We start from the raw sequence: 13207 nt of genomic DNA on the forward strand, positions 1-13207 counted from the left end.
GTGACTCTGATAATGAGGAAAAGGAAGGAATCCTGAAGACAATTTGAAAGGAGAATAACAGCACTTGGTACAAGAAGGTGAAGGAAGGGAGTTGTCAAAGATGTCTGGAGTTTCTAGAGTCTGTGTTTTAGACTTGCTAAAATTGTGGACAACATCCTCCTTTAAAATCTAGGATTGAATTTTGATTCTTTGTGAAAAAGGACCACAGGGGACATTTCAGGACACCAAGAGACAAAAGAGAAAGTTAAAATGTTATTCTATTGCCCCTAAACCTTGTTTCACAATATTCAGTTGTTTACACTGTGGTTTCAAGCCTCTGCATGTATGGTTTTGGCTCTCTGCTAGGGAGATTTCCTTTTTCACAGATCAAAGCAGATATGGACCTTGACACTATGTGGACACAGTGGGTTTCCCTGCAATAGGCACTGTTTCAAATAGAGAGAGTGGTGTTTGCATTCTTCTTGGCAGCAAGTTTATGTTTTATTCCTTCACATGAGGTAAGTGGAAGGGAAGGTTCTTCTGTAGCAAAATGAAACAGCCAGCTAGCCTAATATTTGGATAAAGATTTTTCATAGAAACTTGCAACATTTCAGGCTGCCTCTGTTAAAATGACATGACATTGATCAGAGAAACCTTTAGAAATTAACAGCCACAGTTAATTTTCATCTTTTAGGAGGTTTCAGGCCTATAAATGAGAATTTGATCCAGGGTCTCTTGAAACTAGAAAAGTGAAGAAAAATTAGTCAAAACTCAGATTCTTCTGGTGGACTTAGATAAATTGAGAAGCAATCTTGAAGCACTTTACTGTCGATATTCATATATTTAAATATTTTGCAAGTGATGTGAATACTCTTCCATGTCAGAATTTCTGAAATAGGTATGAACCCTGTGATGTTCTTTGACCGTCATGCCAAATAAAGGCTTCTATTGAATTCTAAAATGTAGAAATATAAGTTCATATGATAAGTATGATTTTAATTATAATAATAAATATATTATGTAACATATAAAATATATCATAATACAGCTTTTATATATTAATGTTGTCTTTATTATTCTGTTCTTATGCTAAAGCCCTTCTTTCTGATTTTGCTTGTTTGCAGCATGCACAACTGCTATCCGGGCTGACTTAGTATTCCTCATTGAGGAATTTAGCAGGGTTAGGCAACCCAATTTCCAACAAGTTGTCAATTTCCTGAAGACCATTGTCAGTTCTTTAAGCATTCATCCTGATACTGTGAGATTTGGCTTGGTCTTCTACAGTGAGGAACCACGACTCGAATTTTCACTGGACACATTTCAGAATCCAGCCAAAATCTTGGAGCATTTGGACAAATTAACCTACCGGGAAAGAAGAGGAAGGACGAAGACTGGTGCTGCATTAGATTTCCTGAGAAACGAGGTTTTCATTCAGGAGAAGGGCAGCCGGTCCAACCACGGTGTGCAGCAGATAGCTGTGGTCATCACGGAAGGCTTCTCCCAAGACAGTGTATCTAGACCCGCTTCTCACCTCCGAAGGGCAGGCGTCACCATCTATGCAGTGGGCACCCAGAATGTCTCAGAGAGTAAGGACCTGGAGAAGATAGCATCATATCCTCATTGGAAGTATTCAGTCCCTCTGGAATCCTTTTTGCAGCTCTCCGTAGTACGAAGCAAGCTTATAAACCAGCTCTGCTCTGAGATGGTGGACAGTAAAGTTTCCTTTAGAGGGATGAGCTATCCCCTACAAGAAGGTAGGACGGTCTTTTCCAAATTTGGTATTTTTAAATAAAAAACTTCTCTTAAGTTTTTTTTTAGTTGCTCCATGTACGCATCTCCTCTATCCTCCAACAAAGAAAATATCTTGAAGTCAATTCATTAAAAAACCAGAAACGGAAACTTTGTTTATCTTGATGCCAAACAATGCAGGAGAAAACGAAGTAAAAAGGCAACATTTCTAGCACCTCCTATCTTATCCTTCCTCCCTTTTAAAAAATATGTAAATTTTGATCTGACACTGTCACTCAGACTGAAGTGCAGTGGCACGATCATAGCTCACTGTAACCTTGAACTCCTCCAGTTAAGTGATCCTCCAGCCTCACCCTCCTAAGTAGCTGAGACTATAGGCATGCACCCCCATGCCCAGCTAATTTTATAATTTTATTGCAGAGACAGGGTCTCATTATGTTGCCCAGGCTGGTCTTGAATTTCTGACCTCAAGTGATCCTTCGTCTTGGCCTCCCAAAGCTCTGGGATTACAGGTGTGAGCCACTATGCCTGGCCCCCTTCTGCTTTAACAGTTTGATGAAGAGCTGTGTATATTTACAGTAGAAGCCCTAAGAAACTGAATGTGGACTGATCAAATCTTAAGTCATTGAAACAGGCAACTACTTTAAAAAGGGTACAAACATACTTGAATTTTTAAAATGTTATTTTCTTTTTTATTTATTTTCTTCTCAGAAACTATTGTTTCTCACATACTTGAAATTTTAAAAATTAACTTAATACATATAAATGAATGCTAATTTGCCAATCTTTTGGTATAGGGCCAAGGCTTCTTTGAGTATGAGCCCTCCTGATTGGATTTCATGTATTTTCTTTTTAAACTATCCAATATTATGTTATCAATAATTTCCAGTTTCAGTTTCTTTTAAAGGAGAAAGACTTTTGAAATAATTCAAAACAGAAACAGAAATAGCTATTGATTTTTATAATCTTAAAATGCCATCTTTTGTAATGCTGTCTAGTACACTGGCAATTTTTTTTTAAAACAACTTTCTTTTATTGAGTCTTTTTCTAAGCAGTTAAACTGGTTTTCATAGATGCAATAAAACTCTTTTACTCACACTCAAATCCTGTTCATTTGCACGATATTTGATTAATTATGTAATTATAACAACAAGACTACCATAAACAAGCTGGGGACAAACCCACTCATCTTGGTAAGCTTGTTCTTTCACTGGGTGAAGCAGAACTTCAGGCACTCAGTGTTTTATGGGAGCATCACTCATGCTTTACAAAGGAAAGGGAGAACATTGGTTTATCTGGTGAGTCACTAAAGTGGAGGTTGCTCAGGAGAGTTCCTACTACATATGCAGTTAAACAAAAAAACACACACAGCAGAAAAAACATAGTGGTTAAGCGTATGTACTTTGGCATATAAATGCCCAAATTTTAAGTCCTAGATTTGGCACTTACTGGCTGTTATGAAAATCTTTGTGTCTGTATGTCTTCTTATCTATTTTTATTTACCCATGCTAGTATTTCTTAGATTCAAATTAGAATCATAGATTTAAATTAGAATCGTTGAAATGTACATAATTGAGGTAAAAATTCAAGGCTATAATCATGTCTTCAAGGGAAAATCACTGAGCTTTTTTTCTTGTTAAACAAACACTGAGTTATCTGGTAATTTCTTGATTACTTGTGCTGAGGTCTAGAAATTTGAAACATCTAAGCAAATTTCTATCTTTCTCTTTGACCTATATTTTTAGTTCCTTTCTCTGTTCTGGGAATGAGAAACAAAATTTTTGAATGTGAGTTTCATTTCCGTGTGCCTACCTGCCTATACTGTGTACATGAGAAGGACAGAAGAGGAGCACTAGCAGTTTAAGAAGAGCTGAGAGTTGTTTTTTTTTGTTTTTTTTTGTTTTTTTTTTTTTGATACTGCAGAGAAGCTAAAAAGAAACTCGCAATCAGAAAAAGTAGCCCAGAGTCTAGAAGGGTTGTTTATCTGGTAGTGCTATCCTAGAGGGGCATGCATTGGAAAGGAGTGTAGCTTAGAGCGGGTAGAGAAAGGAGTCATTTACCCCATGGTAAGTGTTTGCTGAATTCTGGAGAGTAAGTGGAAATTGTGGAAAAATAAGGCAAAAACCCAAACTTTGCAGGGACCCAGCATCCACTGGTGACACAAAGATGGCTGCCCAGCATCAGAGAAAAGGACCACTATGCAGGAAAGGGCATCTCTGCAGCCAGCCCCTACAGGAGCAGCCCAAGGGGGCTTCACTATAGTCCAGGGCCCTTTGATTGTCAAGAGGAGCTGAGGGCCCTAAATATTGCCTGCACTGTACATTCTTGTCAGTCTTAGCAGATTGGGGGAAAAGAGAAAGAGAGTATTTCTTACAGTCTGGAGGTTGCCGAGCATTCACATCAATCATACACATAAAGTGCTTAGCAGAGTATCTGACACATGACAAATGACCAACAAATGGTAGATATTATGATTATTGTGATCATCCAAGACAAAATTCTGGTAAAATCATCATAGCTTCTATTTACCTCTTTCCAATGCATGCCTCTCTAGGATAGCACTACCAGATAAAATATAGGACACTCAATTACGTTTGAATTTTATTCATATAAACAAGGGTTTTTAAAGTATGCCCCACATATTGCATGGACCCAGGTCCTCCCACATGAAGACCTGAGCAGGGGAGCCCAATTCTCACCTCAGACCACTTACCTTTCAGCCAAGAAAATGAAAAGGCCCTTCCTGGGGTCAAGGGAATCCAGAGATTAACAACTCAAGGCTGGGCTGCCCTTATTGAGAGGGATTGGAGAAAAGATTTTTTTTTTTTTAAAGGAATCTACTAGATGACAAAATAAAACACCAGCTACTCTTAACTCTACATCTTTAATACTGAACTCTGCTCTGTTTACATGATATTACTGTCTTCTCTCAATAAGCTTATTGAGTAGCTGTCAATATTCTCATTTGATAGATCAGGAAACTGAGATGCATGGGGGCCAAGCATGCTAGTAACCAAGGAGACAGGATTAAATGTAGAGCCACTTGCCCTGGAGACTGGGCTTTAACACAAGGTGACTCATTTAATTCAGACTCTTTTTAAAAACAATTTCTTCTAAAAAAAATGGGATACGTGTGCAGAATGTGCAGGTTTGTTACATAGGTGTATGTGTGCCACGGAGGTTTGCTACACCTATTGACCTGTCCTGTAAGTTCCCTCCGCTCAACCCCCTACCCCTCAACAGGCCCTGGTGTGTGCTGTTTCCCTCTCAGTGTCCATCTGTTCTCAATGTTCAACTCTCACGTATGAATGAGAACATGCGGTGTTTGGTTTTCTGTTCCCGCATTAGTTTGCTGAGGATGATGGCTCCAGCCTCATCCATGTCCCTACAAAGGACATGATCTCTTTCCTTGTTATGGCTGCATAGTATTCCACGGTGTATATGTACCACATTTTCTTTATCCAGTCTATCATTGATGGGCATTTGGGTTGGTTCCATGTCATTGCTATTGTCAATAGTACTGCAATAAACATATGCGTGCATGTGTCTTTATAGTAGAATAATTTATATTCCTTTGGGTATATGCCCAGTAATGGGATTGCTGGGTCAAATGGTATTTCTGGCTCTAGATCCTTGAGAAATCACCATACTCTCTTCCATAATTATTGAACTTATTTACATTCCCACCAGCAGTGTAAAAGCATTCCTATTTCTCCACAGCCTTGCCAGCATCTGTTGTTTCCTAATTCAGACTCATTTAATAGAGAATGTTTTAAATTAACTTAAGTCAAATTGTTAAATTAAATTAAATTTTAGGATGTACACACTTTTGCCCATGTCCTTAAAAAGTATAACTTGGATGGGAGGCAGAGAATAATGGAATCTTAAACAATTCATAGCTTCAAATGTGCTCTGATTTTACTTTCATTTCCTTAATTTCCCCAGTTGAGAAATGTCAAGTTATAGTTCCTTCATGTCTTAAGTGGGGTTCATCAGAAACAGACTCTGAGACAACGATTTGGATGCAAATTATTTATCTGGGTGGTGATCCCAGGGGATGCTGACAGGAAAGTGGAGATTTAAGAACCAATTCTGGGTGAGGAGTAACCTACAGGTTATTGCTACAGGCAACTGGAGACTCAGGGAAACCATGCAGGACTTACCTTAGAGTGGTTCTATGCAAAGAACAAGGGAGCTGGGGTCTTTATCCACCAACCTCTGCGAGTTATTGGGTGGTGGCTGCTTCTAGACTGACTCCCAGGCATTCTGGTCTTCCTAGTGTGCCAGCTGATCATGCTCTTGGCCAAAGAGTACCTGTAGGCAGAGTCACAGGTGCCGCCAAGGGAACAATGAGTACTGAGGGAAGATTGGGATCAATTGCTCAGGTTCTTCACCGTCTCAGATTCTGTTATGATGGGTTCTTGCTTCTTTTTATTGCCTAGGTTGTGTGCACGTCGAAAAGGCAGATATTTACTTCCTTATTGATGGGTCTGGCAGCATCAATCCACAAGATTTTCTTGAGATGAAGGCGTTCATGAAAGAAGTGATAAAAATGTTCCAGATTGGACCCAACAGAGTACAGTTTGGAGTCATTCAGTACTCAGACAAAATTCAAAGTCAATTTATCCTCAGCCAGTATTCCAGTGTGGCAGAGCTGAAGGTAGCCATTGATAACATCCAGCAGGGGGGAGGTGGCACCGCAACCGGTGAGGCCTTGAACAACATGACTCAGGTTTTTGCAGACACTGGCCGAATCAATGTTGCTCGATATCTTATAGTCATCACTGATGGTAAATCTTCAGACCCGGTGGCTGAGGCTGCAGAGGGATTGAGAGAAAATGGAGTTATCATTTATGCCATTGGAGTAAGAGAAGCTAACATTGATGAGCTTAAGGAAATAGCTAAAGACAAGATATTTTTTGTGTATGAGTTTGATTTACTGAAGGACATCCAAAAAGAAGTGGTACAGGACATCTGCTCTTCAGAGGGTAAGACTTTTTCTTCTTCAATCTCCTTTCCCACCTCTCCAAGAATATGTACCTGATCTATTTAAATAAGCTTCATTCTTTTATGCATTTTTTTTACCCAAGACAGGATCTCGCTGTGTTGTCCAGGCTGGTTTTGAACTCCTGGGCTCAAAGCAATCCTCCTGCCTTGGCCTCCCAAAGTGCTAGGATTACAGGTGTGAGCCACCACACCCAGCCAGCTTCATTCTTTAATCATGGATTCACTGGTTGGCAGCTTAGTATTGGACACTCAAAGTGACCACAACCTAGAATGAAGCAAGATGGTCAAGTTTTATATATTTATCATACAGCTGTGTCTTATTTTGAGACTACTCTGAATTGCAGAGCAACTTTGCTGGGTTGCAGAATATTTGTTTCATCGAACTCCTCTTCTACTCCCTTCTAAAATATTTTCATGTTTTCTATATGCCATTCCAGACTGTCCCTGGGGACTTGTAATTAATTGGCTTCAGATTCTTTTTTTTTTTTTATTTTTTTGTTTCAGATTCCTAATGAATGTTCTGTTCTGTTTCCTTTTTCCCCAGCCTGTAAGACTAGTAAAGCTGACATTATCTTCCTAATAGATGGTTCAGAATCCATCTCCCCAGAAGACTTTGAAAAGATGAAAAGATTTGTGGCGAGCATGGTGAACCAATCTAATATTGGTACTGATGGAATTCAAATTGGCCTTTTGCAGTTCAGCTCAATCCCCCAGGAAGAATTCAGGCTCAACCAATACTCCTCAAAGGTGGACATTTACAGTGCCATCTTTGATGTTCAGCAGATGAGGGATGGCACCCGCACTGGGAAAGCTCTGAATTTCACTCTGCCTTTTTTTGACAGTTCAAAAGGAGGGAGACCCAGTGTTCAACAATATTTGATTGTGATCACCGATGGGGTCGCCCAAGATAATGTAATCATACCAGCCAAAGCCCTCAGGGACAAAAACATAATTATTTTTGCCATTGGAGTGGGAGAAGCCAAAAAATCACAGCTTTTGGAGATCACTAATGACGAGGACAAAGTGTACCATGATGTAAATTTTGAGGCCCTGCAGAACCTGGAGAAGGAAATTCTTTCTAAGGTCTGTGATCCACAAGGTGAGTGACAGAGAATTGCTATTTGATCCACAAGCTCATCATAGGTGTTAGAGATGCTATTGGTTCTCTTAATAAAGTAAAACTATGATCCTTCTAACTAGGCAAGGAGGGGAGCAGGAGATCACCCTGTAGGGCTTGAGTTCCTGTCGCTGTTGTTCACCCTCCCCTGGGGATTCTTTTAATCATTCCCATGGTTGTCATCACTTTGGCTTCTGAAGGCCTGAAGCTTATTAGAACTCTGTCTCTAGGAAGTCCTCACAGCTCCTCCTTTTGTACCTTATAGCATAGGCAAAATCAGATTGTAATGTGTAAACACAATGTGCTGAAGGTTTGGCCATGTCAAGAGGGAAATCGAAGCAGAGAATAATGTCGGTTAGACAGTCTCTCTTGTGAAACAGAATACGGTGTCTTCTCTATGAGGTTCTGTACAGGGGTCTGTCTACTTTGTCCATATGGCCAAGGTCATCCTTAATCCCATTCCATCTCCTCAAGTTTTTATCCAAAGCTGCAAGGCGCAAAGACAGGGGTTGTTCCTTTTGACAGTCTGGGTCTGCTTTTCTTCCCCAGGACTTGCCTTTCAGTGGATGATTGAAGGCCTCCCAAACTTAAACATACATTTGAATCATCTAGGGATCTTGTTAAAATGCAGATCCTGAATTCAGCAGATCAGCATTCTGCATTTCTAACAAGCTCCCAGGTGATGCAGATTTTGCAGGTCCTCATCACACTTTGAGTAGTAGTATAGTACAGTATAGTATAGTATAGTATAATGAAGCATAATAAAGCATAGTATAGTGAAATACAGTATGTATGGTATGGTATGGTACATGATAGCCCAGGATGTGATAGAATGGTATAACTTTGTATAATATAGCAAAGTATGGAATTATATCAAAGGATATATAATGGAACCCATAAAGCGCGAAATTCCTTCAAGTGAACATGTGTACAAGGAAATCATTTTGTTGTTATGTCCCTAAATAGATGTGCATTTAATTGGATCTAGATTTTTTTTTTTTTGGTAGTTTTAGGCTGAAAAGAAGAGGCTACTCACCTCTATGTTCTTACTTAACTGTGTGCCTCTTGATGAGGTCCTGCCACCTTCAGCCTTCTGCTGGGAGGCAGAATATGGGCTTTTGACATTTACAGAGCACTTTCTCATCCTTTATTTTACTTGATTTCTCACAAGTCTGAGATAACAAGCAGTATTTTAAGAAAAATAATTTTATCAGGTGGGATGTTTTTGCCTACAAGTAATAGAAAACTTAAGTAAGAAGGACACATTTTATTCCATCTAACTGGCACTCTAAAGGCAGAGCAGGCTCCAGGTGGGGCACAATTAAGATTCTTACTTGTTTTTTTCCATTATGTATGTAGCACTATTTTTTCCTTTTTTTTTTTAACTGAAAGTTGAATGCAAAGCACTATTTCTAATGTGTTAGATGGTATACATTCATCTAACATGCACATCAAACCCACGTGAAGCAGCCGCTATCATTATGATACTCAATTTCAGATTAAGAAAAAACAAGCAGGGAGAGGTTAAGAAACATAGACAGGAAATAATAGAGGCAGGGTTTGAATTCCCCAGCAGTTTGGTGTCAAAAGTCCAACCACTAAGCATTATGGCATTATGTATGCCTATGAAGCCTCTCTATGAGAAACTAGGGCCATACTTGGGCCAAGATTTTTGTTTGTTTGTTTTGTTTTGTTTTTAAATTTTAAGACAGGATTTCACTCTGTCGCCCAGGCTGGAGTGCAGTGGTATGATTCCAGGTCACTGCAACCTCAACCTCCCAGGCTCAAGCAATCCTCTCACCTCTAGCTGGGGCCACAGGGGAGTGGACATCGGCTCGTTTTTTAAAAAAATTTTATGTAGGGACAAAGTCTCCCAGTGTTATCCAGGCTGGTTGAACTCCTAGACTCAAACAATCCTTCCTCTTTGTCCTCCCAAAGTGTTGGGATTACAGGTTTGAGCCACTGTGACTGGCCTGGGCCAGGTCTTATTTTGGAAACAGAGACTCAATTTTGGAGGACTAAGATGAGAACCCTGCATTCCACCAAATCTTTGAAGTCCGATTTTCTAGGACATTAAATTAATATCTTTGCTTATATCGACTAAAAAATATAACTACTTTGCAGTAGTCTAGCCAAATTTGAAAATCATTTGAAAAGAATGCACATAGACAATTATTTTTAAAAGAAGCGTGAATTATGGTATGCCCTACATTAAGTAGTTCAGATTTTTTTAGTCATCAAAGTCCTATTTTTTGTTTCTATGTGGGTAGATATTATACTGGGGAGAAGAGATATAGGATTTAGCTTCTTTTTTCAGTTTATTATGCCCCAGATAGTAAGTTAGATTTATGTTTATCTTCAACTTTGTCTCTAACTTTTTTGATGAAATTAGTTAGACACTTTAATAAGGGCTAGACTCTCATTAATGATAGAATTCTAGAATCATAAACCTGAAAAAGACCTTAGAGATTACCTGGCAAGATTTAATCCTCTCCATTAAAAGGGAGGGAAATTGCTTCTTGCATTTGTCAATTATAGAACAGAGCCAGCTGGAAATGTTCCTGGTGAAAATGTGAATTAGAAATGTTGGAATAATACGCCATACTACAAAAAGGAAATTCCTTTTTTTCTGAAATTAGGTCCAATATAGAAATGGGATTTACATCTGTGAAAGCTCATTTTTATAAATTCGAATTACATATTTAAAAAACCAAACCAAACCAAGATATTTTATGTGAAATGAGGAGAGGAAGGCATTTTCTGTCTTGGCAATTACAGAAATATATCTTACCAGCTAGCGTGGAGTATGACATTTAGGGGATTGAATGCTCATGGCTCAGCTCTGATCTCAGGTTTTTGGGAAACTTTAAGCTAGTGTCCATGGTGAATGATCTACTACATATTTATTTTCCCTCAAATTGTTCCTCCCCATCTGTAGTTCTGTTCTTGCAGATTCCGATACAAGTATACACATTCTGTTACAGACACAGATCCTTACATCATCATGTAATCTAGTGTGTGATGATCTAAGGAGAAAATGTTTGCATGTCCTGGATTGCCTTGGACAGTGCTAAGTTATACTTGTTGTGCAGAAGTAATTAATAGGTGCCCTTTTATGGTTGTTACATTTTAATTCATCCAACCAGATTCTAACTCAGATGTGTCTCTGACCATCAGCTTTTGATCTTTAGTGGAATTTTGTGCATAATTTTATTATATACTGGTAAGTGTATAGGTACAGCCTGAAATATTAATGGGCCTTCAAATTCCAGAGAAAACCTTCCCAAGAGGACTTAAATATTTTTAGACATAAGATACAGAAAATTGGGAGTGATTTTTTTCCTGACATTTTCTAATATGCTCCCATGCTGCTGAAACAAGGTATAGGCATGGGTGGTGAATGAGGAAAAACACTTTCAGGGAAGAAGGAAATAATTCCAGTTATTGTTGAAAAAGACTCAAGGCTCGTTTATATTTTCGTTTTTGATTTTTCTTCATTGCTTTTCTTCATTGATTTATCAAACATTTAATGAATATCTGTATTGGGCAATTAGAAAATTAGATGGCATAGTCCTTACTATCAAGGAATCCTTGTTTAGTAGGGAAGAAGGTCAAGTAAAGTAACAATGGACATGGGGGGGCATTTAATAACTTAACATGGGGAAGTGGGGATAAGAACCAGAGAGTGCTTGGGGAGTGGGGTGGGGCAGGCACTTGAACTACTACTACTTGAAGGACCAGACTGGGGTGGGAAGATGGGAAGAGACACTTTAGGCAAAGGGAATAGGATCTGCAGAGGCATAAAACTATGAGACAGTATGTATTGTATCAGTTAGCTTTTGCTGTGTAACAAACAATCCCAAAACTTAAGCTACCAATATTTAGCTTATACTACGGTGGATTGGCGGGTTTGTCTTTTAGGGCTAGACTGGCTGATATCTTCTAGGCTCAGCTATGCATCTGCAGATGACTAATTTTATTTTCTTCATCTTCCAAGGATGCAACCTGGATTTGTCTGTAGGAATTGATATCTCAACTCATTCAAAGCAAGTTCAACAGAAGCTTCAAGGGTTACTGCCAGAGCTGATGCAACAGTTGACTTTGCTTTCTAACATCAGCTGTGGCATTCCTGATCAGATCAACCCAAGATTCCGCTACTTGGTTCCTGGCTCAAATGGCAAACTTATCTTTGACTCAGGCTTTGAAAAATACAGTTATGAGATCATCCAGAAATTCTTGGTTCATCAAGCTGCCAAGAATAACAATATGGATGTGAACTTTTTGCAGTCCTTGGGAGATAATGCTATTCATCTCTCTTCTGCTAAAGTAAAGGTAATAAATGCTGAGAACCCTTGCTATGGAGCCATCAAGTAGGGTAGAATGGACAAGGCTTTGTGACTGAGGCCAACTAAATTGTTCTTAATTGGTGATCTTACACAGAGGAAAACCATACTGTTACCCAATAAGAACCAACAAGAGATGTGTTTTCATTCAACAACAAATATTTTTTAAGCCCTAGAGATTCTATGCTCAATAATGCTAGTAGGAATATAAGAATAAAGTCCCTGCTCTCAAATTGCCCACAGTTTAGTGATTCATATTCTTCCATAACATAAATTCATTTCCAAGACAACTTGGATGGTGTTTTAAGACTCCTTAGCATTTTATGGTCACTCATTACCATTTAGAGTAGGCTTGCTATTTTTCCAGTCAGCATCTTGAACTGTCTTTAGTGACAGCTATTTAGTACAGCTCACCCCTCAAGCCTCTCCCTCCCTTCCGCTCTTCTCTGAACTATATACTCACAAAAGCCCACAGAGATGGAAAGCTTTTATGCGATGTTTTTAGGAAATGACATCCCCAAACTTCATAACTTACATTTAGCTTTTCCTTTAGTCATGCATTTAATGGATGTATTTTTTGACTAATATCATCCACGTTTTATTTTTTATTCCTGTTTTAAATTAAAAATTTCTTATGAGCAAATAAACACATTTCAATTGTAGAAAATACATTACAAAGTATAACAGAAAATAGCAATAACCACCCCCACATCTCCTCCCCTCCACCCCCGCCCACACTGCATATACCACACATGCACACACACCTCTCTGTTAATATTTTGGTATTTTTGGTTGATAAGGATAAATATTGTAAGCATTTTTGGAAGGTATTTTTAAATAAGTTCAGCTGATTCAAATCCTCTTTTTTTTCAGGGGGATGGGGAGGTTGAAATAAAGATGAATGTGTAATAAAAGAATAAGTAAAAAGGAACAGGGTGAAAGGCTAGGCATAACCAGAAAAACTCACTCTTGCATTTTAAGTAAATGTACAATTTATAATATCCATTTTATG

At 38.7% G+C, this 13207-nt stretch overlaps 1 protein-coding gene across 1 annotated transcript in view; it reads left to right on the forward strand.

Moving 5' to 3' along the window:
* The window catches only part of LOC105538157 (collagen alpha-4(VI) chain-like), an 87702-nt gene that overhangs the window by 9909 nt on the left and 64586 nt on the right, over positions 1–13207 (forward strand). Inside the window, exons 4-7 of the mRNA XM_011977961.1 lie at positions 1104–1733; positions 6171–6716; positions 7280–7834; positions 11850–12184. Coding sequence (XP_011833351.1) covers positions 1104–1733; positions 6171–6716; positions 7280–7834; positions 11850–12184 — 2066 coding nt within the window. The remainder of the gene's footprint in view (positions 1–1103; positions 1734–6170; positions 6717–7279; positions 7835–11849; positions 12185–13207) is intronic.

The sequence above is a fragment of the Mandrillus leucophaeus genome, unplaced genomic scaffold, assembly GCF_000951045.1.
Source record: "Mandrillus leucophaeus isolate KB7577 unplaced genomic scaffold, Mleu.le_1.0 Scaffold186, whole genome shotgun sequence".
NCBI lineage: Eukaryota > Metazoa > Chordata > Mammalia > Primates > Cercopithecidae > Mandrillus > Mandrillus leucophaeus.